This window comes from Ambystoma mexicanum, chromosome 6q (genome assembly GCF_040938575.1).
Source record: "Ambystoma mexicanum isolate Mex_15411 chromosome 6q, UKY_AmexF1_1, whole genome shotgun sequence".
Classification (NCBI taxonomy): Eukaryota; Metazoa; Chordata; class Amphibia; order Caudata; family Ambystomatidae; genus Ambystoma; species Ambystoma mexicanum.
In genome coordinates, this window is record NC_090937.1 from 463,521,307 (window position 1) to 463,546,389 (window position 25,083).

Sequence of the window (25,083 nt, forward strand, 5' to 3'; positions counted from 1 at the left end):
AGATCTACAGTCAGGTCAAGTGTTCTCGTTTTTTTCCTTCGGATGTGTTGTAGTGCAGCTTCCCATCTCTAAAATTCCTTTAAAAATACCCAGTCATGTTTGCCACAGCGTCAACTCAAGCATTTTCAAAACCAATAATTATATAATTATTATTACCGGCTTTGTGCTCATAGTGAATGTCTTGTGAACGGTATAGGGAAACGTGTTTGGTGCAAGATTCGATTGTATAATGTCGTTTGCAAAATGCACCACGATTGAGCAGGCTGTGCTTGTGTGTAATACACAGGAATAAAATAATTGCGCGTTTTTAAATGAATGCGAAAAGAAATATGGTTATAATTTTAAGGGTGATTGGTTTAGAGAGAATTACAGTGTCTGCAGTGCAAGAGCAAAGCAAGAGCTGGAGACAACCTTGAGCATATGGTCTCCCAGGAGGAAGGACAAATAGATTTGATATAGGGGCCTGGTGGTCCATATTCGAATTCGTCTACTTCCTTAGGTTTTACATAAATATAGTTTTTTTTGCAAACTTTTCAGCCAATGTGCTCTTTAAACAGACACCATTCCAGAACACACCGAGATCAGCTGCTGGCTGAATATTTTTTTGTATTTATTATGTTTCTTTGAAAGTCTGTAGGCTAAACATTGCATTCTGTTCTGGCAGAGGGAACACCACAAACAAAGGAGCGGCAGATGGAAAGCAGCTGGCATGGGCAGAAGCGTATTCTCATTCTGTTATGCTTAGTTATTAAAAAGACCCCTTCACCCAGCTAAAGACCCCTTGATAGCGTTAAAGATGCAGGGGCGAAGTCTCCGTCAGGATACACATGTGGTTCTAAGCAAGCATTGACAAACCCCATCATTTGCGAGTTTGCTTAGTGAGCAACTTTTCTGTGTTCTCACACACACATTGTGACAAAGTTCCATGCCTGGAACCTTGTCTGGTGGCCACGAGCTGGGCTACTCAGGGAGCTGGCTACCCAGTCAAGCCAGTTAGCAGAACGGACCTGATCCAAAAAGCAGAATTCGGGACTCGGGAGTGTACAGCAGCATTTTCATGATGCCCTTTTGCATTGTTTGTGTATATACATATACACACACACTGGAAAAACATACGTTATGGTTAAGTTGCACTAACAAAAACCTATGAAATTCAATGAAAAACGTTGTTAAAGGGACATTTTGGTTCCAAGTAAAGCCGAAACCCCCCAGAAATTCGCCAGTTATGGTAAGCTAAGCAACCATAACTCGTGCAACCACCGTGCACTGCTAAGACTAACACCCAGGACATCAAAGATGACATCACAAAGGTCATTGATGACATCACATATACAATTAATTTTGATGAAGTCTCTAGAAGTGGTTGTGATTATAATGTTGGTAAAAAGATTTCAGGAGTGATCGGGAGAACTATTCTGAACTACTTAATGTATTAATGAATGTACTCATCTAAACAAAACATTATATCGGAGTGTTGCTGTTAATACAGGAACCTAATCGTACACACACACAGGCAATGGCTGCAGCATGCACCATAGAAGTACAATATTTCTAATCTGGTAATGCATACAAATCAGAGACACATATAGGGAAACCAAAGTAAGGAAGAAAGAAACATCACCAAAAAATGTCGATAACATTAAAGTTCATCATCATGCATACAAATGATTTGTGTGTTTGAGTCCTGCTTATTGCCCCATATATGTGCACCATGAGCTGAGACTAAACCCCAAGGAAAGGGTTTAAGGAAACTTTAATAACATACAAGGTGGTTAATGTCGAGATATACAACACATTTTCCATTTTTATATTCTGACTAAGTGATTAAAACCGCCTGACATAGATATGTCAGTGAACAAAAACAATTGGCCCAGATATGTGATGTCATCAGTGATGTCATCTTTGATGTCCTGAGTGTTAGTCTTAGCAGTGCACGGTGATGGCATAAGTTATGGTTGCTTAGCTTACTATAACTGGCGAATTTCTGAGATTTTTTCGGTTTTACTTGTAACCATAACTAACAACGTTTTTCAATTGAATTTCATATGTTTTTGTTAGTGCAACTTAACCATAGCATCCCTTAAACAAAGTTCCTTCAATGAATTTCATGGGATTTTACCAGCGCATGCTAACTTCCTACAACTTACTAATATCATACTTACCCCAATTATAGCAATATTTTTGTCCAATTTACAAAGTTTCACGTTGAAATTCTGCCATTTCCCACCTTTTAGAATAATTTTGAACACTTCTTGTAACGCTCACCTGGCTCCCACGGAGGCGCTGGTCTAGTTTGGGTTGCTGTGGCCTCTTCAAGCGTGAAGCGCAGAACTCGGACCACCGATTGAACAGGACCCCCAAATCTTGCTTGTCTGGCCCGTAGGAATATCCTTCTGCAGATGAGAAAGGGGAATTAACTGTCTGCAGAATAGTGTGCTTGCTTCCCCTTTTCCCCCCCTTTGTTCTTCTCTGACTTCCTCCAAAACCCCCGGTTTCAGCTCACCTTATGGTTTGGAAGGATGAACTCTCCATCCTGCTTCTAGTGCAGGGGCACGAGTTCGTCCAGTTACTTCACTGGTTTTCAGAATGACGCTGGCAAAATCCACTTGACTTTTCGAAGCGATACGCCGTAAGTATGAAGATTCAAAAGTTCAAGTGTGAGCCTCTTTTAATGTTGTCTTCCTAACCTGTGATCTGTCCTTTATTTCAGGTGCAGAACGAAGGCGATGCGTTGAGGGGTTAAATTGCCGACGGTAGAATCAGGTGAGTTAGTGATGAGGGCGACCCCTCTAAATGTCTTTATAATTCCCCAGTAATGTCTTTTGTCCTTTCCCCATAGGGGCCGGGGTGCGGTACCTGCCAAAGAAGCAGCGCCGACCCGAAATGTGGAATGGTTCACCACGAAAAGCCGGTAAGTATTATGGCTGAAAATTCGGCTTTCCTCCTGTGTTCCCTCTGCTCACCTTTTGTCTCTTCTTCTCTCCCCTAGGTGCAGAGATGTGGCGACCAGTGCTGACAGCCGCGATGGAGCCGGGAGATGTATCAAGGACTGATGAGTGAAGCGCGGCGCTGCAGCGAGCAACGCAATGCTTTTAAATGGAAGTCTCTCTTCAAGAATGCTGGCGTGAAGATTCCGGATGCAGGGGAGAAGTTTGAATAAGTTCTTGGTTTTCACCTTTCTCTTCTCTTCTCTTAATTCCTTTCCTTACAGGTGTTCCAGGTTCGAGGAGGGTGTGGCTGGAGTCCAGGTGCAGGAGCAGACACGGTGAGCGTTCAGCTGCTGGGATGCAGAACAACGCGAAGCACGTGTGGCTGTCCGGGCGTGGCTTAAATAGCCTTGGAAGAAGTCCCAGGTAAGTATTCTTCCACAGCCCCACCCAAGTAACAAAATAGTCCCTTCTAAGCCTCATTTGGCTTGGGTCTTCATGCAGCATGGTCTGCATCAGGTGAGTATGCAGCATGGTCTGCATCAGGTAAGTGCACCAAACACTTTCCTTTATGAGCCTGAAGCCTATGGCGCCAGGACTGATGTCCAACATGAGCCTGGCGCCAAAGGCGCCAGGACAGAGTCCAAAGAGCCCCTATAAGGGGCCGCTGGGCTTTTACCCGGGGGGCAAGATGCCTGCTCCCGGGAGTGCTGGGCCTGGCCTGGTGCTCTGGGGGTAGGCATCATGACACTTCTATGCAATATTCTCCACAGTTTTTGGGTCCGTCAACTTTCGCGAACATCTAACGTCATCACAGACTTTCCAGACAGTGTCACGTGACCACGCGCGGCATGATGGTGTGATCGCAAATGCGTCCTCACTTTGTAGTCGGGTCTGTGCTTCGCGGACAGTTCGGAACTGCACTTTCTACTGATCTAGCACCTTTCAAGCTCAAAATTATTTACCATTACCAGCAGCAGGACGAACACAACAAAAAAAGTGCAGCACTTCCAAAGATAAATAAGAGGACCAAGAAAAGGAGGTAGAGGAACTGCCTACCTCTAGCACCGAGAGACGATCATGGGTGTGACAGTTATTTACCACTGTTTGGAATGTACCAAAGGCTAAAGCTACAAAAGTGAAATGCACTGAGTGCAACGTTATACTTATCCTACGGGACCACATCCATGCACCACAACACCCAATCCAACACAGCAATGCCCTCAGAAAGGCTGTTCCTTTCTTAGCAAGTATTAGCCAGTCTTCCTCCACCTCATCTCCGCCAACCAGTACTATAACCACAAAGCCTAGTTCTGTGGGACACAAAATTCCACCAGCAACCTTGCAATCAATAAAAGAGGATGTTGATCCATATCTTTCTAAGACAACAGTCCTCTGTGTATATACTGCAACACACCACTCTGCAGGGGGGAGCAATTTCTAAATGCTTTTGAAGCTGTAATCAAAGAGCATGAAAAACACTGCCCCCTACCCGAGATCTAACACACATGCAACATCTTCCCCTGTCCATCTGCCCCTCCATATTACTGCTTGGTGCCTATTCCCTCATTTCCTGCCCACCTTTCCTGAAAAAAGAAAAAAAAGAAATGCTCCGGTAGGAACCACCTCTCACATTTAAAAAATACAACTAAAAAAGTAATCTTATATTATTCATCTACTTTGAATGTTCAATAAAGTAGACAAACGCAATAAGATTCTATCGGCTAAACTTCAAAGAGCCGCGTGGCACTTATTACGTTCGTCCGCCCCTAACACTAACATCACTATAAGCTCAGAATGAGCTCCACCTACTTCAATGACGTTTGTGGGCAGCGTAGCCAAACGTACACGGTCATCACCAACGTCATAAAGTTATGTTATGCAGAACAAGGAACTTAAACACAAACCTCAACAACAAACGCAAAACTGTGGTCTTCTTTTACAGAAATGATAGAAGCATTTTATTTTGAAGAAAACAGCATGTCTCGGGAGGATAGCTCAGAGGCAATGCGCTCGCCTTGGAAGCAAGACAACGCTGAGCAACACCAGTTCGATCCCCGGGCCAGCGCTTAGAAACCTATGGGTATTAAACACGTTATAAAAAACCAATTACAATTACAATAGTGGGGACCATAAAAAACACTTAATTTTGACACAACGATGAAAACATTCAAGTCCACAAAAAGTTTGTTGACTTTTTCAAACAGAGTTCATAGCTACTGTACGTCGCAGAGTTCAGATTGTCACTGCAACTCACAACTGTAATCTTCTACTGCCAAACCCGATCCATCAATGCAAGTCTTAACATTCTCTACCAAAAATTATTTTCCATAAGAATAATCTGTGCACTTGCCACTCTATTATGCAAGACAAATTACTGCTTTGAAATTGAAATAAAATCCAATACTTTCACATCCGCACTTTTCTAGAACCTATATACGACCATGTTGCTTCTTGTTACAACAGCAAAAGGACAAATTGTTGTCTGGCGATCATCCCACACAATATTTATAAGAGATCCGTTGTTGATAATTATTGTCCAAACACTTTTGAAAAAGCCGTCGGCCGGTATACTGAACCTATGACACGCACAGAGCGGGAGTATATAACTACGTAAAATACATAACAGAAAAACACATTTCAGTAAGCACTTTACAATTCAATATACAAATATATCCATTTTTTGGCTATGAATTAAAGTTACTCGTAACATGTACGACGTCTACTCTGCGGCAAATTCTACATTCATGCATCACAGCGTTGCTCACATGGCAGACAGTACACTTTCCACACTTCAGTAGCGTTCACTTAAAATGTTGCTTACATTGCATTTTGCGAATCAATTTTTCCAAAGTTGCACAAGACGAACCGCTTCACAACAGTTTTCTGAAATAGAAACTTCAATTTCCAATTTCTGCTTTTAATACAGTGAATCTTATCATTTCTTTGCAGATTGTCGACACATTTACTCCCCCAAATTCTTAGTCCACTATTTTGAAGGACACATAACAATGCCACCCTTCATGTAGCGTTCACAGCATGCAGAGTCAGTTTTGTTTCTGGAAATGCATGCCACATCAATTAACACTATCACTTGCAAACAGTGTAGTATAAAAACAACCAAATATTTCAATTAAACCACATATCACAATATTTACTTAAATTTTACTGGTATCAACTCACTTGTTTACATACAATTAAATAACCTTATCCGCGGTGCACACAGGCATGTATTTCCCTATACGTCGATAGTAATGTGTCCCCTGCTCTGAGCTATAAGAAGCATTTCCCTAGCACAAAGTTGTAGCGGCAACATCAAATGTATTGTAAAGAAAAATAGTTTGTCAGAAAGAGCTGCAGATAGTGTTTCCACGGGCCGGACAGCCATGTCGATAATACAAGGATCTTCAATTTCATTCTTAAAGCAACCACCAAGGCCGCCTACAAAATTACCATTGCTCTACACACGTTCAGCTTCTAGGTAAAAGTAAGAGGACTATAACAAGGGCCAGCGCCACAAAATAAGGGCACCATATGGAGCTAGAAGGCACAGGAACATAAGCAGGGGCTGCGGGGACCCATAGGGCATGTACAGCGGTGCTGAAGCGGTACAATATTAGTACAGCACAATAAGTACAGAACACCAACAGTGGTAGTTATCCCCCCTTTTCCTGCCTAAGTTCCTGTTTTCTTGTCGTCCCCCCTTCCCTTTAGACACACTTCAAAAAGGGGATCACCGGTGGAACCAAAAGGAAAGTTAGGATCTCACATCAGGGTGCCAAAAGGACCCAGGTGTCACTATGCACAACAAGAAAGGAAGGGAATGGAAAAAAGCGCAGCATAGGAGGATGGGGGTAACACATGCATGTGCAGAATTTCCTTCACCAGCCGGCCGGCAAGGGCAGCAAGGGCACCACCAAACAAATGTCCTAAGGCCACAAAAAGCAAATACAAAGAGCCCTCCAAAACACATGTCACCACGAATGGAGCGCAAAGGAGCCGTTCTGCGAAAGCAGAAGACTTCTAACCCAACCCAGTCACACGTAAAAATAAGAATAAAAAAAATGAAAGACAGACACAAAAAAGAATGACAGTACAATGAACATTGTCACACAGTCGTGGGAAAAGAAGGCTGCACGGGCCAGGGGGACACCCACTGCCCCTCGTGCCCAAAAGGATTTTTTCATGTTTTTTATGCAAAATGTTATGAATGCAATTTTATTATGATATATGTAATTGTGCAGTAAAATCCACTGCCTTTATTGCCAACACTACCTACCTACTACACTACCTACTGTCAGTAGTATTTGGAGAAACAACCCAACGAGGTTGGGCGTAGGGGGTAATAACACAAGAGGCCCAGGGGGCCATCACTACCCCTCAGTTTATGGGATAAGCACAATAGGCCTGGGACAACATTCAATGGACTCATACATATGTTCATTGCAGGAACAAGGTCTTCAAAAGAGCGTCTGCAGACACCAGCACTGCAGTGTCCATTTCCACAAAAGTCACATTGCATAAAATACCTTTCTCGTGCACATGGTGTACCACACCTTCAGCATCTCCATCCACCCTGCCAGTCGCGGACCGAACACAGATATCTCTAATTTTATTTTGGCCTACTTTCTGGTCGTTTAAAAAAGAAAACGACTGCAGGGATTTACACCAAATTTACAAAAGCGCGCTTTCAGGACCAAGCTGCCGCTCCTGCCACAAATCTGGTGAAAATCCATCCAGCGGTTTGGGCTGTAGACGTGAGCTAATTTTCTTTTCTATTGCGTCCATGGGAAAAAAAACACATATTTTGAGTCCCGCCCTATAACTTTGGCCCCTCTTGACAAAACCTCACCAGACTTTGCAGAATCGATCCGACTGGGCCATATAATATATCTGCAAAGTTTCACAAGGATTTGTCGTGGGGGGGGGGGCGAAGTTATAAGCCACCCAAAAAGAGCTCTTCTTATGGGTTGAGCAACTTAACCATAACTACAGGGCCGCTACCGCAGGGTCTGTAATACATTTACTGAAAGCACTTAAGTTAAGGTGCAGTTAACTTGAGCAGACTACAAAACCCTTGAAATTCAGTGGATGTGGGAAGTCATGTCCAGTTTAACTCGGCACTCTCCCATTGATGTCTCCAATAATGCTATTTCCCCCATAATGCCATTTGTCATTGTGAATCCTTTCTCTTATAATATGTATGGGCTTTGCATTGGTAACACACTGAGTCACTATACTCGTGCCTAGAAACACTTCTGTACAGGCGCGTTATAAATTACTCATCATATCATGTCTTTTGAGCCCCCTAGTCATGGCCTTCATCCCTGGCCAGTGAGAACGGTATTTGGCCATGCCTCTGTATATTTTAAAACACTGCTGGGCCACTAGCTATGGCGTGTGGCCACGGCCTTCAGCCATGTCCACAGTACCTGTGACTCCAATATGTTTCTTAAGGCCGTGGCCACTATACATGTCTTGCAAGTCCTGGCCTTCAGCCGTGCCCACTGTATATTTTAAATACATATCCATTACACCTCCCACCTCACTGTAGCTGAAAATGTTAATTTGTTCATAACTTTTTTTTTCACACTCTCTTTTAAAAAAACCTTATTTCCCATAAACGTGGTTATAGGGCAATGTACTAAAAATAACTGCAGTTATCTGTAGGCACCCACAGATAACCGCGATTATCTGTAAAAAGCGAGCGAAACCCAAAATTCTTCCCTGACCTCCAGCCCCTTACCAAGTCCCCCCTCCTCTTAGCATGCTCTCCCCACTCCAGTCAGGTCCTCTTTCCCTCCTTAACCCTCTCCCATTCTCCCCCAATACTTGTCATTTTGTGTGACACATTTTCATTCCCATTTCCCGCTAAACAGACACGGTTATGAGAAAACTTTTTGTTTGCAAAATGATAGCCATATCCATCATGCAAGTCAAAAGTTATTAGCAATTAATTTATAGGGTTTCATATGTATCTCGATACTCAACTTAACTATAGTGCGGCAACTAAAATATTCACGCTGGATGTGCCCAAATATGTCTTTGCTGGCTTCACCAACATCTGCCAGCATTCCTGTATCGGAAGATACTCATGTTTGCTTTTTGCAGAATCCCAGTAATGATACTATAAGAAAACATGTCCATTCTGGCTCTGTGAATATATGCCAGTATCCCGACACAAGAACATACTCCTGCTGGCTTTCCCAGTAAAAAGGCCATGCCACAATAAGAAAACATGTCAAGATTGGCTTCACCAAAATAGGTCAGTTCCGCCATGTAAGAACCAGTGGTGTAACACAAAATATGGGCCCCCCCTGCAAGCCATGCTGATGGGAGTGCCCCTACCCCTACAAGCTCCTGAACAAAGCATGGGACGTGCCACACTCCGAGCTGACCTGCACCACCACCAGTGTGCAATGCCCATGCCGCTGTAGGGGCATGCATGCTCTGCGCTAAGTGAAAGATGAAAGTATGTTTTTAATGTTTTTTAATCAAAGCTTAAATTGTTCATGTATGATAGAAGTAAGGGGGCGGTGCCTGGCCCCAGGCATCCAAATGTACCAGCCACCAGTGGCTGCTCGTGAATTATTTTAATTAGAGTGCAAATATTTTCCACAAGTATGCAAGAGCGACCCTGAGTAGTAAGGGAGTCTGAATCAACAAAAGGAGATTCGCGGGGGGAAAGTTCTCACCAAGAACATTATTTGAATAATGGATTAAAATGGTGCATTATACAACACACTTTCTGTAAAAAAATGGGCTGAAAGCCAAACAGTTTTCAATTGGTTTTGTAAGGAAACTCCCCAAATAATCCATGAGATGCAGCAGTATTTCCCAATGCATTTTTGTGCCTTTCCCCACAAAACATAGCATTATAAAAAAACATTTTCACACTGGCTGTTACCATACATTACCATGGTGGCTGCACCAATTGACGGCAGTTTTCCCATATAGGAACATACTTCTGATTGCTTTGCAAATAATGCCATACATGATACTGTAAGAAAACATGTCAAAGCTGGCTCTGCCAATATATGCGATTACCCCCACATAAGAACATACTCCTGTTGGCTTTGCCATTAAAAATGCTATGCCACAATACAAAAACATGTTCCAACTGCAAACTGGCCCAATATAGGTCAATCTAGACACAATTGGTTTTGTAGTGCAATTCATGAAAAAAATCCAATCGATGCAAGTTACCAACAGTGCACAGTAGCATTTCCATGCCTATCCCCACAATATATGCTATTCTAAAAAACATTTTAATGCTGGCTGTGCCCAAACGTTTCCATTCTGTCTGGTTTGCCATTAAGAATGATTATCATTATAATAATTGGTTAGTTATAACACGCTTAAAACCCAGAGGTTTCTAAGGGCGGACCCGGGGATCGAACCTGTTTTGCTCTGCGTTGTGCTGCTTCCAAGGTGATCGTGTTTCCCGAGCTATCCTCCCGAGACCAAATACAAAAACATGTCCGAACTGGCTCCAATATAGGACTATCTAGCCACATAAGACCACTGATCATGCTTGCTTTGTTTATAGATGACCAGTAAAAAATATCATGCCAAAGTGAGAAATGGCTTGACTGGCTGCACCAAAATATCAGTCTAGCCACGCAACAACACATCATGCTTGCTTTATCATGGATGCTCATTAAAAATGAAATAGTAGCGCTCCCCCATATGTACCCCTCCTAACCTGGGTTAACCTGGGTTAATCGCTATTCACAATAACAAAACTCCTTGACCCTTGCAGGGTATTTCTACTTTCAGCAGCGCATAGGTTACGGGCCTGCCCAGCCCTGTTTTGGCTGCCACTTCTCTCACCCCCTCTTGGGGTATTCAGATTATCAGCCTGGCGTGGGCCACCAGCCTGCTCAGCTCTGCTTTGGTTGTCCCTTCTCTCACCCCCTTGTGGGGTTTTCGGATTCTCAGCCCGGCGTGGGCTACGGGCCTGCTCAGCCCTTCTTGGTTATCAGCCTTTTCCCCTTTCAATGGGGAGTGTGACTTCTCACTCTACTGTGGGCTCGGTTGTGGCCTCACTGCCCTCCACCCGCTCCTCGTACAATGTTGTGTTGTGTACCTTCTGTTCAGCGGCGGTGCTCCTTCGCAGAGTTGGTCCATCTGACTAGCGTGGATCTGTGCTCTCTACCTGGCTCTGGTCTGCATAGTCTGCTTTCTCACATCCCTTCTTACACTCCGGAACTCTGGCGTCCGAAAGGCAGGATGCCGGTTAGTTTCTTCAGTGTTGCTACGCTTCCTTCCATGGTGGCCCCAAACATGTAGAGGTGGCAGCGTTTTGCAAGATGCCCTGGGTCTCCATCCAGGGTATCCTGGGTGGAGACGGGGTGGAAAGCTAATTGTGTGCTCAGCTCAGCTTCTCCTATGATGGAAAGACTCCCTTCTCTGCACTCACGCAACCTGGAGTTTCTCGCTCAATGGCCGATTCTCCCACGTTCTCTTGGTGTCAAGGTGTCTTAATGAAGGGGAGATTCTATTGGTTCCCATCTTCATAAAGCGGCAGCAACAAGTACAGGTCAGAAACCAACCATCCACTTTAAACGGGCCCTGGACATTTATCATTTCCTTTTTTTTCATTTAGAAAGCGCATTAAGCGCAGGGGCATCGAGGTGCCGTTACAAAAACCAGTTACACACAAAACATGTCAACAGTCGGTGGAATCAGAAGTCATCAATTTCAGGTTTTATGCAAACAGCCAGGTTTTGAAGGCTCTCCAGAAAGCCCAGTAAGATTGTTCAGCTCTCCGGGTGGGTGGAAGCGAGTTCCATTGTTTTGCAGCCATAGTGGGGAAGCTGAAACCTCCAGCTTTAGACCGTTTAAATTTCGGCTGGACGAGTCGGTATGCGTTGGTAAATCTGGTACGCCAGGCAGAATGATTTTCCGTGAAAGGTAAGGGGGCACAATGTTGGTAAAGCATCTATCCGTGATAGAAAGGGTTTTGAACATGATCCGTTCCCGAACTGGGAGCCAGTGCACCTCTCTTCTTGCAGCAGAGATGTGTTCACATTTAGGACTATGGCGTGCTGCTCGCATGGCATTATTCTGATTAGCCTGCATCTTCAGGATGTTGCGCTGCGAGGTGCCTGCAAAGAGTGCATTGCAGTAGTCTGGCCTTGACCCGATGACTGCTCGGATAATAGCAAGGCAGCTGTCAGGGGATAAGAAAGGTCTGGATGCATTGATCAGTTTTGTCATGTAGGCAGCAAAGGAGGCAGTGGTATTCACTTGGCGAGTAAGTGAGAGAGTGACATCCAAGAAGACTCCCAGTGTCATCACTGAGGAGACTGAGATCTGAATGCCGTCACTATTGAAAGAGGCACGTTGGGCAGTGAGCTTCTTGATCACTGCCGAAGGCCCTACAAGAAGGATCTCAGTCTTTTCATCATTGAGGCAAAGGGGAACAGTGGCCATCCAAGACTGGATGGACCTTTAGACAGTGCTTAGGGTGCCAGTGTCTTCAGAAAAGTTGCCGAAGAGGAGAAGAATTTGGGTATCATCAGCGTAGTTCAAGAATGATATGCTGATGGAGTTAAGTAGGTCAAAAAGCTGTTTTGTAAAGATATTGTAGAGGGTAGGGGAAACACAAGATCCTTGTGGCACACTGCGGAAGAGGTTCTGGCGGGGCATTGGCATTCTCTGCAAACACTCTGACAGATCTATCCCATAAGAAGGAGGCAATCCAAAAGGTGTCTTCTGGTGAGAAATTGGCTGCCGTGGTGAGGTTGCGACAAAGGATTTTGAGGTCGACCAAATCAAACGCTGCTGATAGATCAAGTAGGAGAAGGAGGGCAGGCTTTCTTTCATCCCTGATCTCGCCAAGCTGGTTCTTCAGGTCAAGCAAGGCCGATTTGGTTCCGTGTCCTGGACGGAATCCAGACTGGCACATTCCCAGGATGTGGCTGGCTTCCAGGAAGTGCTGAATTTGGATGTAATCCACTCTCTCCAGGATTTTCAGTAGGAAGGGGACAGCAGTGATCGGGCAGTAGTTATTAGGGACAGAGAGGTCTAGGTATGTTTTTTTTTTAAATCAGCGGGAGCACCCAGGCTTCCTTAAGGCTGGTGGGGACTAGGCTCGTAGAGAAGGAAGTGTTAATGAAGGTGGTGATGAAGGGTGCTAGGTCTTCTGAACGGTTTATAGTGAAAAAAACGAATTACAAAATCTCGAAAACAAAAATCTCGCATTTTTTTTTAATACGTCGTTTTTATTTCGAAATGGGGGGGTTCCCCCCCAACCCCCCTTTTTTTTTTTTATTTTACCCTTTTTTTATACTTACCTGAACCCACAAATACATATAAATAAATAAATAATTCGAGATTTTTTTTTTCGAGATTTTGGTTTCGATATTTTTGTGATTCGATATTTTGTTTTCGGTTTTTTGACCGACCACCCTTCTGAACAGTCCTTGATGAGAGAGTCTGGGCATGTCTCACCTTTCCACGTTGATGGTTTAAGGCTCTTTAAGATGGCTAAGACTTCCATCTCTGTGACCTTACTGAAACGAAACAGGGGGAGGTCTAGGTGGATGGCAGTAGGTGGAGGCACGGTGCGGGTGGGCGACTGAGAAGTATTAAGTAGTTATTGTTTGAGGAGGTTTTTTATATAAGGTGTCAATTTTATCAAGTATGGCATTTTGAATGTTCGTGCACCATTCTTCGTCTTTAGTAATAAGGTGCCGGGGGTTGCCGGGGTTTCTAGTTACCCGAGGATGGTGAAGATCTCTCAGGTGTTAGACTTAGCATTGGCAATTCTTACATTATAGGTGGTGGGTTTAACAAGAAGGATAGCTTGTTTGTAGAGTTTAGCTGCAGTAGTGAACACCAATTTATGGGCATCGGAGGGAGATTTTTTCCAGTTCGTTTTTTTGCACAGAGCTCTCGGAGGGGAGGGGTAAACCAGGAGCTATGTGCTGAAGGTTTAGTTTTGTGGGGTGCTAAGGGGACAATGGTGTCAACCACTGCCGTCAATGCCAAAGAGTAAAGGCCAGCAAGTAAATTAGGGTCATCAATATGGATATACTCCAATTGGAGTGTCTTGAGTAAGTGTGCAATTTGATCTTTACATGAATTTTCTTGTACTGCGTGCCAGTGTAGGAGGCAGAGAAGGGGTGGCATGTGTGCTGTGCCCGATTGGCGATATGGTGAAGAATACAATGTGATGGTCAGACCAGGGGCAGGGGGTGTTAGAATCGACAGTGAACTGGCAGTTAGGGTCTGCTATCCAGTCTAGAACACAACCTTTGACGTGAGTGGGGGCACCAACACAGTGTTTAAAGCCTAGTGCACTGAAGGCATTTTCTACTGAAGTGGCAATTGGGTCAGAAGGGTAATTGAGACCAAGGTTTAAGTCGCCTAAGAGAATCATTTTAGTAGTAGGCTGAATGTTGGAGATCAGGGTATGCAAGAGGTCCTCTTCGAAGGTTAGGGTAGGGCCAGGGGGGCAATTAATGGCATGGAGTGAAATAGTGTCTGTGTGAGAGATATTTTGACTGGGAGAATGTCACAGTTCCTCTCCATGGTTGTGTTGAAGAGTCTTATGGGGAGGGAGTTTTTTGCAATCAGTGCTCCGCCTCTAGCATTAAGTCTGTCACACCAGAATATGGTAAAACCAGTGAGGACAGCTAGAGACAGAGCCGGGCCGGACGCTACGTGTAGCCAGGTTTCTTTGATGGCTAAGGCATCTAAGTTGATTGCCATGATATCAAGGGTGTGAGCGGGGATAGATCTTTCATTGACAAGTACACATTTTAGAGGAGGCAGATGTGACATAGGTTTCTTAGGGCCTGATCACAAGCTGGGCGGTATCCCAGCTGGGATACCGCAAACTTTAATAGCGTTAGTGCCCACCCGCCTGGCGGTATTATTGCCTGATCGTGGGTTGGGCGCGGTTAGTTCCCATTCTCATGGACCCAATGGGGAATTTTCGGCACAATTACTGCACGGTAATACCGCTGACGGTACTTGCACCAATAATTGGCATTTTTCCAGCGTGTTTACCCCCAGCTCTGAACTAGGGGTAAACACGCCAGACTCGAGATTGGGCAGGCCCTTAAATGCGGCAGTAATACTGTTACCACTGCATTTAAGGGCTACCGCCCAACTCGTGATCAGGCCCCTTAATATTGTGCGGTGTATCATGATTGCCCTGTTCAATTCCCATATAACCAACAAATATTTGGGACATTGAAGTAAAGGGTGCTGGCATTAAATAAATACTTGGACATTCCTTGTACTCAGGAGGAGGGGGGAAGCCCTGAAGATCCCACTTGCCCTGTACGTACGTACGTACACACACACACACATATATATATATATATACATCATAAACATGCAACACCCTCGCAAGCGCAGATACTTAAATTTCTTCCGTATCGGTTTCCAGTCGCCCGGCCATGAGAGACTCTGGCAGCGGATCCCACTCTCCAAGCAGACAGGAACCAGGAAGCTCTGAAGCTGGAAGAGGTCCCTGGTTCCTGAAATGCGCAGTGGAGTTGCAGTGCTTTCCTCTTGCGCCACATCAGAAAGAAATTATTTCTTTTGCGGCTCGAGATGGAGGTGTTTAGGAGCCAGAGGGCCTCCATCTTGCGCTGCAAAGGAAATAATTAATTATTGCTTTGTGGCGTGTGATGAAGGCACTCCAGAGTTAGAACGCTTCCACCTGCCCCAGCAAAAGATTTCTTTCTGAAGTCTCAGAACTTCCGAAAGAAATTATTATTTGTGCGGTGCGAGTCGGAGGTGGTGCGCCTCCATCTCGAGTCACAAAATAAATAATTTATTTCTGAAGTTTTAGGGCATAAATGATTTCTTTCTGAAGTCTCAGAGATCCCCCACACCAGGACATGGGGTGACGGGGCCCCTGCACTCTGCAGGGGCTGCAGGCTCCTGCAAATCTGCCGGTAGGAACACTCCTCCTACTAGCTTTAGCCTTGGTGCCAGAACAAATGCAATGCAACGTCAGAAAATATATTCAGATGTATTGCACCAAAGTATGCCAGTATATAACGTAACACCACTTATCTTGTTTGCTTTACTTTACCCTTAAAACACCCCAGGTCAATATAAGAATATATATATATAGACTAGCCCACCCACGTAGGGCAGTCTTGCCACATCATAACAGTTATCAGTTTAGCTTCACTCTTGATGGGCATTAAAAAATGCCATGTCCTGACTTGCTGACAAAACCCCCCGCCCCGCCACACTTGAACCCACCACACTCTCCCGCGCACAGAGACAAGCCCACTCCCCGGCATACATGCATGCACACATTCATTCATTCCTCCGTTCATTAACGTACACATACAACAGGCACTCTCTCATTCTTTCGCACGCACTTACAGACACTCGTATGCATGCAAGCATACATAGATACATACACTATTAAAATAAAACATTCTATCCTTATCTGAAGCCCTGGCTGGTAGCTGCCTTACACAAAGACCGTCCAGCTCCCACGCAGAATGAACTAGGAACCAGGAAGCCGAGAGAGCTTCACAGTTCCTGAGGGCATGCTGGGAGAACTGGAGCGCCACCTGAACGCGACACGCGGTGGCCTAAATGTGCAGGAAGACGCAGGAACTCCCCCCCGAGGAACATTTAGGCATGCAGTTCCCCAGCCTGCATAAACGGGTCGTGCGATGCTGGGGAAGCTAAACATCCCCAGCCATGCGTAACCCATTGGGAATGCATGCTGGGGAGCTTAAATTGTCAAAGGGAACGTTGACACAGGCAATGTTTGCACCCCTGGACAATGTCCCCGCGGCGGGCAGATCACCTCGAGTATGCAGTAACTTGGGAATGTAGTCAGAGTGCAATGTAACATACTATCCATGGGGACTGTTGCTTGGAAGAAAGTGGAAGGTACTGTGTACTAGTTGTGGGTTGTTGGGGGAGGGGTTGTGTACATGGGGGCAGAGAGCTTTACTGTATTCGACTGATTCTTATGTGATGCTGAATCTCCCCATGTAAACGTTCAGACAAAATGGTTAAAGCTGTCAAAGCGAAAGCACATTTCTTTTTGACAGTCCAAGCCAGCCCAGGAGGGCTTTTGCTCAGCTGGCTTCGGCTCATTTGGGGGACAGTGGCGAGTCAGGCCCCCGTCACCCATTATGGACATGCTGCCCCTGCAAAATACCCAGTCGGGTCACTTAAGCCAAAGAAAACATCAAGAAACCTCTCTCAAGACCCAACCACTGAAATTGTATGGCAAACCACCCTGAGTTGGACTAAATCTCCCACAGTGCCCTTCTTGCCCAACCGGAGAACCCATAATACATCAGGAAATGTATTTATCCCTTCAAGGACAGGGAGACCACAGGAAAACCCTTCACAAACAGGAAGACTCTGAAGGAAACAAATACCTTTAGAGCCCCACTTAGACACCTGCCAACAGCAGCGTAGCAGGATATCCTCAACACAGGCAGCTTGTCCAGCGTCTCCATGAATAGAATTGCCAAATGACCACCAGGGCGCTTAGAAATGTCGTAAAAATGTCATGAAGGGGTGCCCAGCTCCTCTTGCCCTGCTGCTCATATTTAAAATTGAAAATCATGGAATACTTCTGCAGAAACCTCATTGAAGGCTAGACGGATACACTGTATATTGTTGAAGTGGAGTTCTTTGCCACAAGCATTTATACAACTGATTGGGCCATAATAATAATGGTTGGCTAATGTCGTAAGCCGTTTGAAGATTAAGGAAAATATTTCTAATTCACCTGCCGGATATAATATCCGAAACGCCTTGTGTAAGAAGGAGGGAGGACATATGGAAATCAATGAGATCTCGATCTTCTCTTGAAAAGTTATTAGATATTACTTTAGACTGTAGAGAAAGAATGTGAAACATTTGAAAACGTAAAACTATCATGAAAATGATGATTCTTTATCATAACATTACTGTCATGGTTGGTTAAGTTGAATTGTTCAAATCTATCAACTATTAATTGATACACTTTAAGAAATATGTTGTTCATCACTGCCAGAGGTGAATGCTATGAATTAATGTGTTTTACTTTATAGAAGGTTTGCTGATTTGAGAGACATGGGTTCCCTGTTCGTTTCGAATGGGCTTTTTTTGTTAGCTCTTATAGATTGAGACCAGCCCCCTCACTGCTATTCTGACCATGTGGAGGTGAGAGAGGTCTAACACATTGCTTTTCTTTTTAGTATCTTGTGTGGGGATTGTTTTATATGGCATCCGATTAGAAACATGTGCCATTTGTGGGTCATTTTCGCTGTCTAGATCTGAACATGCCATTGATGAGGTTGGGGAGCTTGTTTGAAACCATGTTTTTCTGGGGGTATGCTATTTGGGCTGAAATGTATAAACTCTGTTGTCTGTACATTACTTATCACTGAAGAATTGCCTGAATCTTCTCAAAGTAACCTCATTTTGGTGCTGTTTTAGTATTCTGTCGAGCGTTTTGCAATTCTTGGATTTGGTGGCTTCTAAACCATTCATCTCCTCAATTTCCTGGGTTACTATTTCTATTTTCTGATTATTCTCTTGTTTTCTCTATGTGTATGTTCTATCAAGACTTCTAATATGTTTTAGAACGAATATTGAGGTTCCCTTTCCCTGCTATTTTTAGGTCATCCATGTTGTTAACATCTAGGTATATGCAGGTTCCCTTTTTTCTCAATATATTTGTGCAATGTTGTTCTTTCCTAATAGTTGTTAATTTCATCCTTTCCTACTGCTGGCCAACATCACTGAACACCCTGACATCCAGTCCTGGCTCTACGCTATGAACCTCAAGGGCTTCACACTCCAGCTGACCACCTGCATCAAGTCCCTCGGGTTCTACATTGACAGACACCTCTCTTTCAAAGAGCACATAGCAAGGAAGGTACACACGGCTTGGTATCAACGTTCCCTCCTGTGCAAAATCCACGCCTTCCTCCTAGCAACCAAATACAGATCTGCTGTCTAAGCCTTCGCCCTTTTCCACCTGCATTGTGGCATACCCTTCTGGAAGGCCTTCCGGCAACCACCCTGGCACCCTTGAGCTGTGTCCTTCATGCTGCAGCAACAGCACTCAAAGGACTTCTAAAATTTGACCACATCACCCTGGCCCTCATCGAAACTGCAGTGGCTCTGCTGCAAGCATGTATCACCTTCAAGTCCTGCTACATCATCAAAAAGGCCACTACCCTCAAGTCCCCATCCTCCCTTGCTGGGAATCCCAGCATCTCCAGGGTCCTACAATCCACCAGAAGGACATGTGCAGACTTTAACTCCGACAGTGCAGGTCAGAAAGAACCAGAAGATGGATCTTCTCTGTCAACACCCGCAGACTGTGTCACCACATCCCAGTCAATATGAGACGTGCCCCTTCCCTTTTATGTTCAGGAATGAGCTAAAGGCCCTCCACGCAACCTCCACTCCACACCTAACCTGGAACTGGGCAATCTTCTCCCCCAGTTTCCTCCCCTGGTTGCATGTAGACCCCATGCTACCAAATTGCCTGCCCTCTCCCTTCTAGTTGTTAAGTCTCTACTCTCTTGTATATAGAGTTCCCTCACTGTGTACTGCCCCCATTACTTTTAAAGTTCTCTGTTGCTTCTCAAAGCTAGGTCTGCACTCAATAAATACAATAATAATATTTCCTATGGTGTCTTTAATGAAGAGACAACATTTAGCCAAGAATCAAGTACAATATTTCTTTCACAGAGCTCAATAGTTCATGGGCCATACATGCGACGGGACACAAGCAATGCAAAGAAACCAAAGAGTCCCCTTATTAACAAGCCTCTTCGTCCTGAGGCCAGGCATTACCAACATGTGAATAGTTGTACATACCAGTAAAGCAGTTTGCAGTACAGTAATGCCACCAGAAGCCAAAACTAGAAACATGTATAATTTGTTACCGTCCACAGAAGCCAATTTGTGGCTCGAACAAGCATTTTTTCACCATAGATTAAGTGACATATTCCCCCATCTACCCCCACATTTTCCAACGCGAGAGAAGCTTTGGTTCTTACTTGGCAACCTGGTGCCCAATGCAGGTTGTGCCTAAGAAGTCGTCTCTATTGACCTGGAACTAGTTTTGGCCATTAGGCGTTCTACAAATATTCCCTGTGATCCAAAACATTCGATTTGTAACCCAACTGCAAACCTTAGACCAGGGGTCAATGGTAAATGCCCAAGAGATAATTGCTGGGCATAGGTACAGACCTCCGCCCATCACAGGGTGACATGTTTTGCCTCGATTTTAGAATAGAGGCAAAATGTCCCCCCCTCAGCAAGCCAAGACCCGAGAGCTATGCAGCCATAGAGTAGGAAGCCACGCACTGTGGCTTTTCCTTACCTAGATCCTTCCTTCTTTTCAGCTCGTTGATGTTCACATTAACGTCTCTGATGGCAGCACAGGCCTCCTGCAGGGGCTTGTGGTCAGGGTGGGTGGCAGGCGTGGAATTCAACATCTCGCACAACAGCAGTGGGTACTTCATGATGCGCTGAATTGGTTTGATCATCAGCGATCCAATATCCAAAAGATTAGGCTTTCCTCTGAAAGATAAAGAACAGGAAGTGCTACTAATCATATCCATGTCAAAACGATGGGGGGAACATGTGGTCATCACACTGCATTTCTGTACTGGGTGATCCCTTCCGGGGTGATCCTGATTGCAAAGCATTTGGGTTGGGACTTTGTGCTGACAAGCCTGTTATAAGCAAATGAAATCTACCGAAGGATATTTGGGCTCGTTGGTATGGAATTAACAAAATAGTGCAATAGGTGAAACACAGCATTTCAGTAGTGCCCCAATAGAGGTTTCTGAGCACTTTAAGGAGAAAACATCTTCTGTGCTTAGAGTGTGATAGAACCGTGCCATCTCACTATGTAGGCATTACTCACCATCATTCACAGTATATTGTGACGTACACCCACTTCGGAAACTATAGGGTCTAATTTCGAGTATGGTGGTAACAGTAAACATGTGTTATATTTAATACCTCCTAACTGCACATGGACGAGATAAAAACAGTACACAAGTTGAAAGACGTCTGGGACAATTGTGCTGGGTAAAGAAGGGCAAAGATATAGACCACTTAAGATGTGTGTGTCGTGCTTTTGTAGACAATGTATCAGGCCACCCTTGTGATTTGAATTCTTACAATGTTTGTAAGATGGGAGGGTAGAGAGAGCTTGGGGGAGGGTGGGGGTAGAGAGTGGTGGGAGGGTGCAAGGGTAGAGAGAGTGGGGGAGGGGTGGGGGGGGTGGGGGTAGAGAGAGTGGGGGAGGGGTGGGGGGGTGGGGGTAGAGAGAGTGGGGGAGGGGTGGGGGCGTGGGGGTAGAGAGAGTGGGGATGGGGTGGGAGGGTGGGGGTAGAGAGAGTGGGGATGGGGTGGGAGGGTGGGGGTAGAGAGAGTGGGGATGGGGGGTGGAGAGGGTGGTGGGGGGTGGGGAGGGTGGAGGTGGGGTGGGAGGGTGGGGGGTGGAGAGGGTGGAGGTGGGGTGGGGGGTGGAGAGAGTGGAGATGGGGTGGGGGGTGGGGTGGAGAGAGTGGAGGTGGGGCGGGGGGGTGGGGGTGGAGAGAGTGGAGGTGGGGCGGGGGGGTGGGGGTGGAGAGAGTGGAGGTGGGGCGGGGGGGTGAGAGTGGAGGTGGGGCGGGGGGTGGGTGTGGAGAGAGTGGAGGTGGGGCGGGAGGGTGGGGGTGGAGAGAGTGGAGGTGGGGCGGGAGGGTGGGGGCGGAGAGAGTGGAGGTGGGGCGGAGGGTGGGGGCGGTGAGAGTGGAGGGGGGGCGGAGAGAGTGGAGGTGGGGCGGGAGGGTGGGGCGTGGAGAGAGTGGAGGTGGGGCGGGAGGGTGGGGCGTGGAGAGAGTGGAGGTGGGGCGGGAGGGTGGGGCGTGGAGAGAGTGGAGGTGGGGCGGGAGGGTGGGGCGTGGAGAGTGGAGGTGGGGCGGGGGGTGAGAGTGGGAGGTGGGGCGGGGGGGTGGGTGTGGAGAGAGTGGAGGTGGGGCGGGAGGGTGGGGGTGGAGAGAGTGGAGGTGGGGCGGGAGGGTGGGGGCGGAGAGAGTGGAGGTGGGGCGGGAGGGTGGGGGCGGAGAGAGTGGAGGGGGGGCGGAGAGAGTGGAGGTGGGGCGGGAGGGTGGGGCGTGGAGAGAGTGGAGGTGGGGCGGGGAGGGTGGGGCGTGGAGAGAGTGGAGGTGGGGGCGGGAGGGTGGGGCGTGGAGAGAGTGGAGGTGGGGCGGGAGGGTGGGGCGTGGAGAGAGTGGAGGTGGGGCGGGAGGGTGGGGCGTGGAGAGAGTGGAGGTGGGGCGGGAGGGTGGGGGGTGGAGAGAGTGGAGGTGGGGCGGGAGGGTGGGGGGTGGAGAGAGTGGAGGTGGGGTGGGAGGGTGGGGGGTGGAGAGAGTGGAGGTGGGGTGGGAGGGTGGGGGGTGGAGAGAGTGGAGGTGGGGTGGGAGGGTGGGGGGTGGAGAGAGTGGAGGTGGGGTGGGAGGGTGGGGGGTGGAGAGAGTGGAGGTGGGGTGGGAGGGTGGGGGGTGGAGAGAGTGGAGGTGGGGGTGGGAGGGTGGGGGGTGGAGAGAGTGGAGGTGGGGTGGGGGGTGGAGAGGGTGGAGGTGGGGTGGGAGGGTGGGGGGTGGAGGTGGGGTGGGGGGTGGAGGTGGAGAGAGTGGAGGTGGGGTGGGAGGGTGGGGGGTGGAGAGAGTGGAGGTGGGGTGGGAGGGTGGGGGGTGGAGAGAGTGGAGGTGGGGTGGGAGGGTGGGGGGTGGAGAGAGTGGAGGTGGGGTGGGAGGGTGGGGGTGGAGAGAGTGGAGGTGGGGTGGGAGGGTGGGGGGTGGAGAGAGTGGAGGTGGGGTGGGAGGGTGGGGGGTGGAGAGGGTGGGGTGGGAGGGTGGGGGGTGGAGAGGGTGGAGGTGGGGTGGGAGGGTGGGGGTGGAGAGGGTGGAGGTGGGGTGGGAGGGTGGGGGGTGGAGAGGGTGGAGGTGGGGTGGGAGGGTGGGGGGTGGAGAGAGTGGAGGTGGGGTGGGAGGGTGGGGGGTGGAGAGAGTGGAGGTGGGGTGGGAGGGTGGGGGGTGGAGAGAGTGGAGGTGGGGTGGGAGGGTGGGGGGTGGAGAGAGTGGAGGTGGGGTGGGAGGGTGGGGGGTGGAGAGAGTGGAGGTGGGGTGGGAGGTGGAGAGAGTGGAGGTGGGGTGGGAGGTGGAGAGAGTGGAGGTGGGGTGGGAGGGTGGGGGGTGGGGAGAGTGGCGGTGGGGTGGGAGGGTCATGGGTGAAGAGAGTGGCGGTGGGGTGGGAGGGTGGGGGGTGAAGAGAGTGGCGGTGGGGTGGGAGGGTGGGGGGTGGGGGGTGAAGAGAGTGGCGGTGGGGGTGGGAGGGTGGGGGGTGAAGAGAGTGGCGGTGGGGTGGGAGGGTGGGGGGTGAAGAGTGGCGGTGGGGTGGGAGGGTGGGGGGTGAAGAGAGTGGCGGTGGGGTGGGAGGGTGGGGGGTGAAGAGAGTGGCGGTGGGGTGGGAGGGTGGGGGGTGAAGAGAGTGGCGGTGGGGTGGGAGGGTGGGGGGTGAAGAGAGTGGCGGTGGGGTGGGAGGGTGGGGGGTGAAGAGAGTGGCGGTGGGGGGTGAAGAGAGTGGAGGTGGGGGGTGAAGAGAGTGGCGGTGGGGTGGGAGGGTGGGGGGTGAAGAGAGTGGCGGTGGGGTGGGAGGGTGGGGGGTGAAGAGAGTGGCGGTGGGGTGGGAGGGTGGGGGGTGAAGAGAGTGGCGGGGGGGTGGGAGGGTGGGGGGTGAAGAGAGTGGCGGGGGGTGGGAGGGTGGGGGGTGAAGAGAGTGGCGGAGGGTGGGGGGTGAAGAGAGTGGCGGTGGGGTGGGAGGGTGGGGGGTAGGGAGAGGGGGGTGGGGTGGGAGGGTGGGGGGTAGGGAGAGGGGGGTGGGGTGGGAGGGTGGGGGGTAGGGAGAGGGGGGTGGGGTGGGAGGGTGGGGGGTAGGGAGAGGGGGGTGGGGTGGGAGGGTGGGGGGGTAGGGAGAGGGGGGTGGGGTGGGAGGGTGGGGGGTAGGGAGAGGGGGGTGGGGTGGGAGGGTGGGGGGTAGGGAGAGGGGGGTGGGGTGGGAGGGTGGGGGGTAGGGAGAGGGGGGTGGGGTGGGAGGGTGGGGGGTAGGGAGAGGGGGGTGGGGTGGGAGGGTGGGGGGTAGGGAGAGGGGGGTGGGGTGGGAGGGTGGGGGGTAGGAGAGGGGGGTGGGGTGGGAGGGTGGGGGGTAGGGAGAGGGGGGTGGGGTGGGAGGGTGGGGGGTAGGGAGAGGGGGGTGGGGTGGGAGGGTGGGGGGTAGGGAGAGGGGGGTGGGGTGGGAGAGGGGGGTGGGGTGGGAGGGGGGTGGGGTGGGAGAGGGGGGTGGGGTGGGAGGGTGGGGGGTAGGGAGAGGGGGGTGGGGTGGGGGGTAGGGAGAGGGGGGTGGGGTGGGAGGGTGGGGGGTAGGGAGAGGGGGGTGGGGTGGGAGGGTGGGGGGTAGGGAGAGGGGGTGGGGTGGGAGGGTGGGGGGTAGGGAGAGGGGGTGGGGTGGGAGGGTGGGGGGTAGGGAGAGGGGGTGGGGTGGGAGGGTGGGGGGTAGGGAGAGGGGGTGGGGTGGGAGGGTGGGGGGTAGGGAGAGGGGGGTGGGGTGGGAGGGTGGGGGGTAGGGAGAGGGGGGTGGGGTGGGAGGGTGGGGGGTAGGGAGAGGGGGGTGGGGTGGGAGGGTGGGGGGTAGGGAGAGGGGGGTGGGGTGGGAGGGTGGGGGGTAGGGAGAGGGGGGTGGGGTGGGAGGGTGGGGGGTAGGGAGAGGGGGGTGGGGTGGGAGGGTGGGGGGTAGGGAGAGGGGGGTGGGGTGGGAGGGTGGGGGGTAGGGAGAGGGGGGTGGGGTGGGAGGGTGGGGGGTAGGGAGGGTGGGTGGGGTGGGAGGGTGGGGGGTAGGGAGGGTGGGTGGGGTGGGAGGGTGGGGGGTAGGGAGGGTGGGGTGGGGTGGGAGGGTGGGGTGGGGTGGGAGGGTGGGGGGGGGTTGGGAGGGTGGGGGGGGGTAGGGAGAGTGGGGTGGGGTGGGAGGGTGGGGGGTAGGGAGAGTGGGGTGGGGTGGGAGGGTGGGGGGTAGAGAGAGTGGGGGTGGGGTGGGGGAGGAGAGAGTGGAGGTGGGGTGGGAGGGTGGGGGGAGGAGAGAGTGGAGGTGGGGT

At 49.2% G+C, this 25,083-nt stretch overlaps 1 protein-coding gene across 1 annotated transcript in view; it reads right to left on the reverse strand.

Moving 5' to 3' along the window:
- The window catches only part of ARHGEF38 (Rho guanine nucleotide exchange factor 38), a 372,213-nt gene that overhangs the window by 118,705 nt on the left and 228,425 nt on the right, over positions 1-25,083 (reverse strand). The window contains exon 6 of the mRNA XM_069630953.1: positions 20,263-20,462. Within this exon, the coding sequence (XP_069487054.1) occupies positions 20,263-20,462 (200 nt within the window). The remainder of the gene's footprint in view (positions 1-20,262; positions 20,463-25,083) is intronic.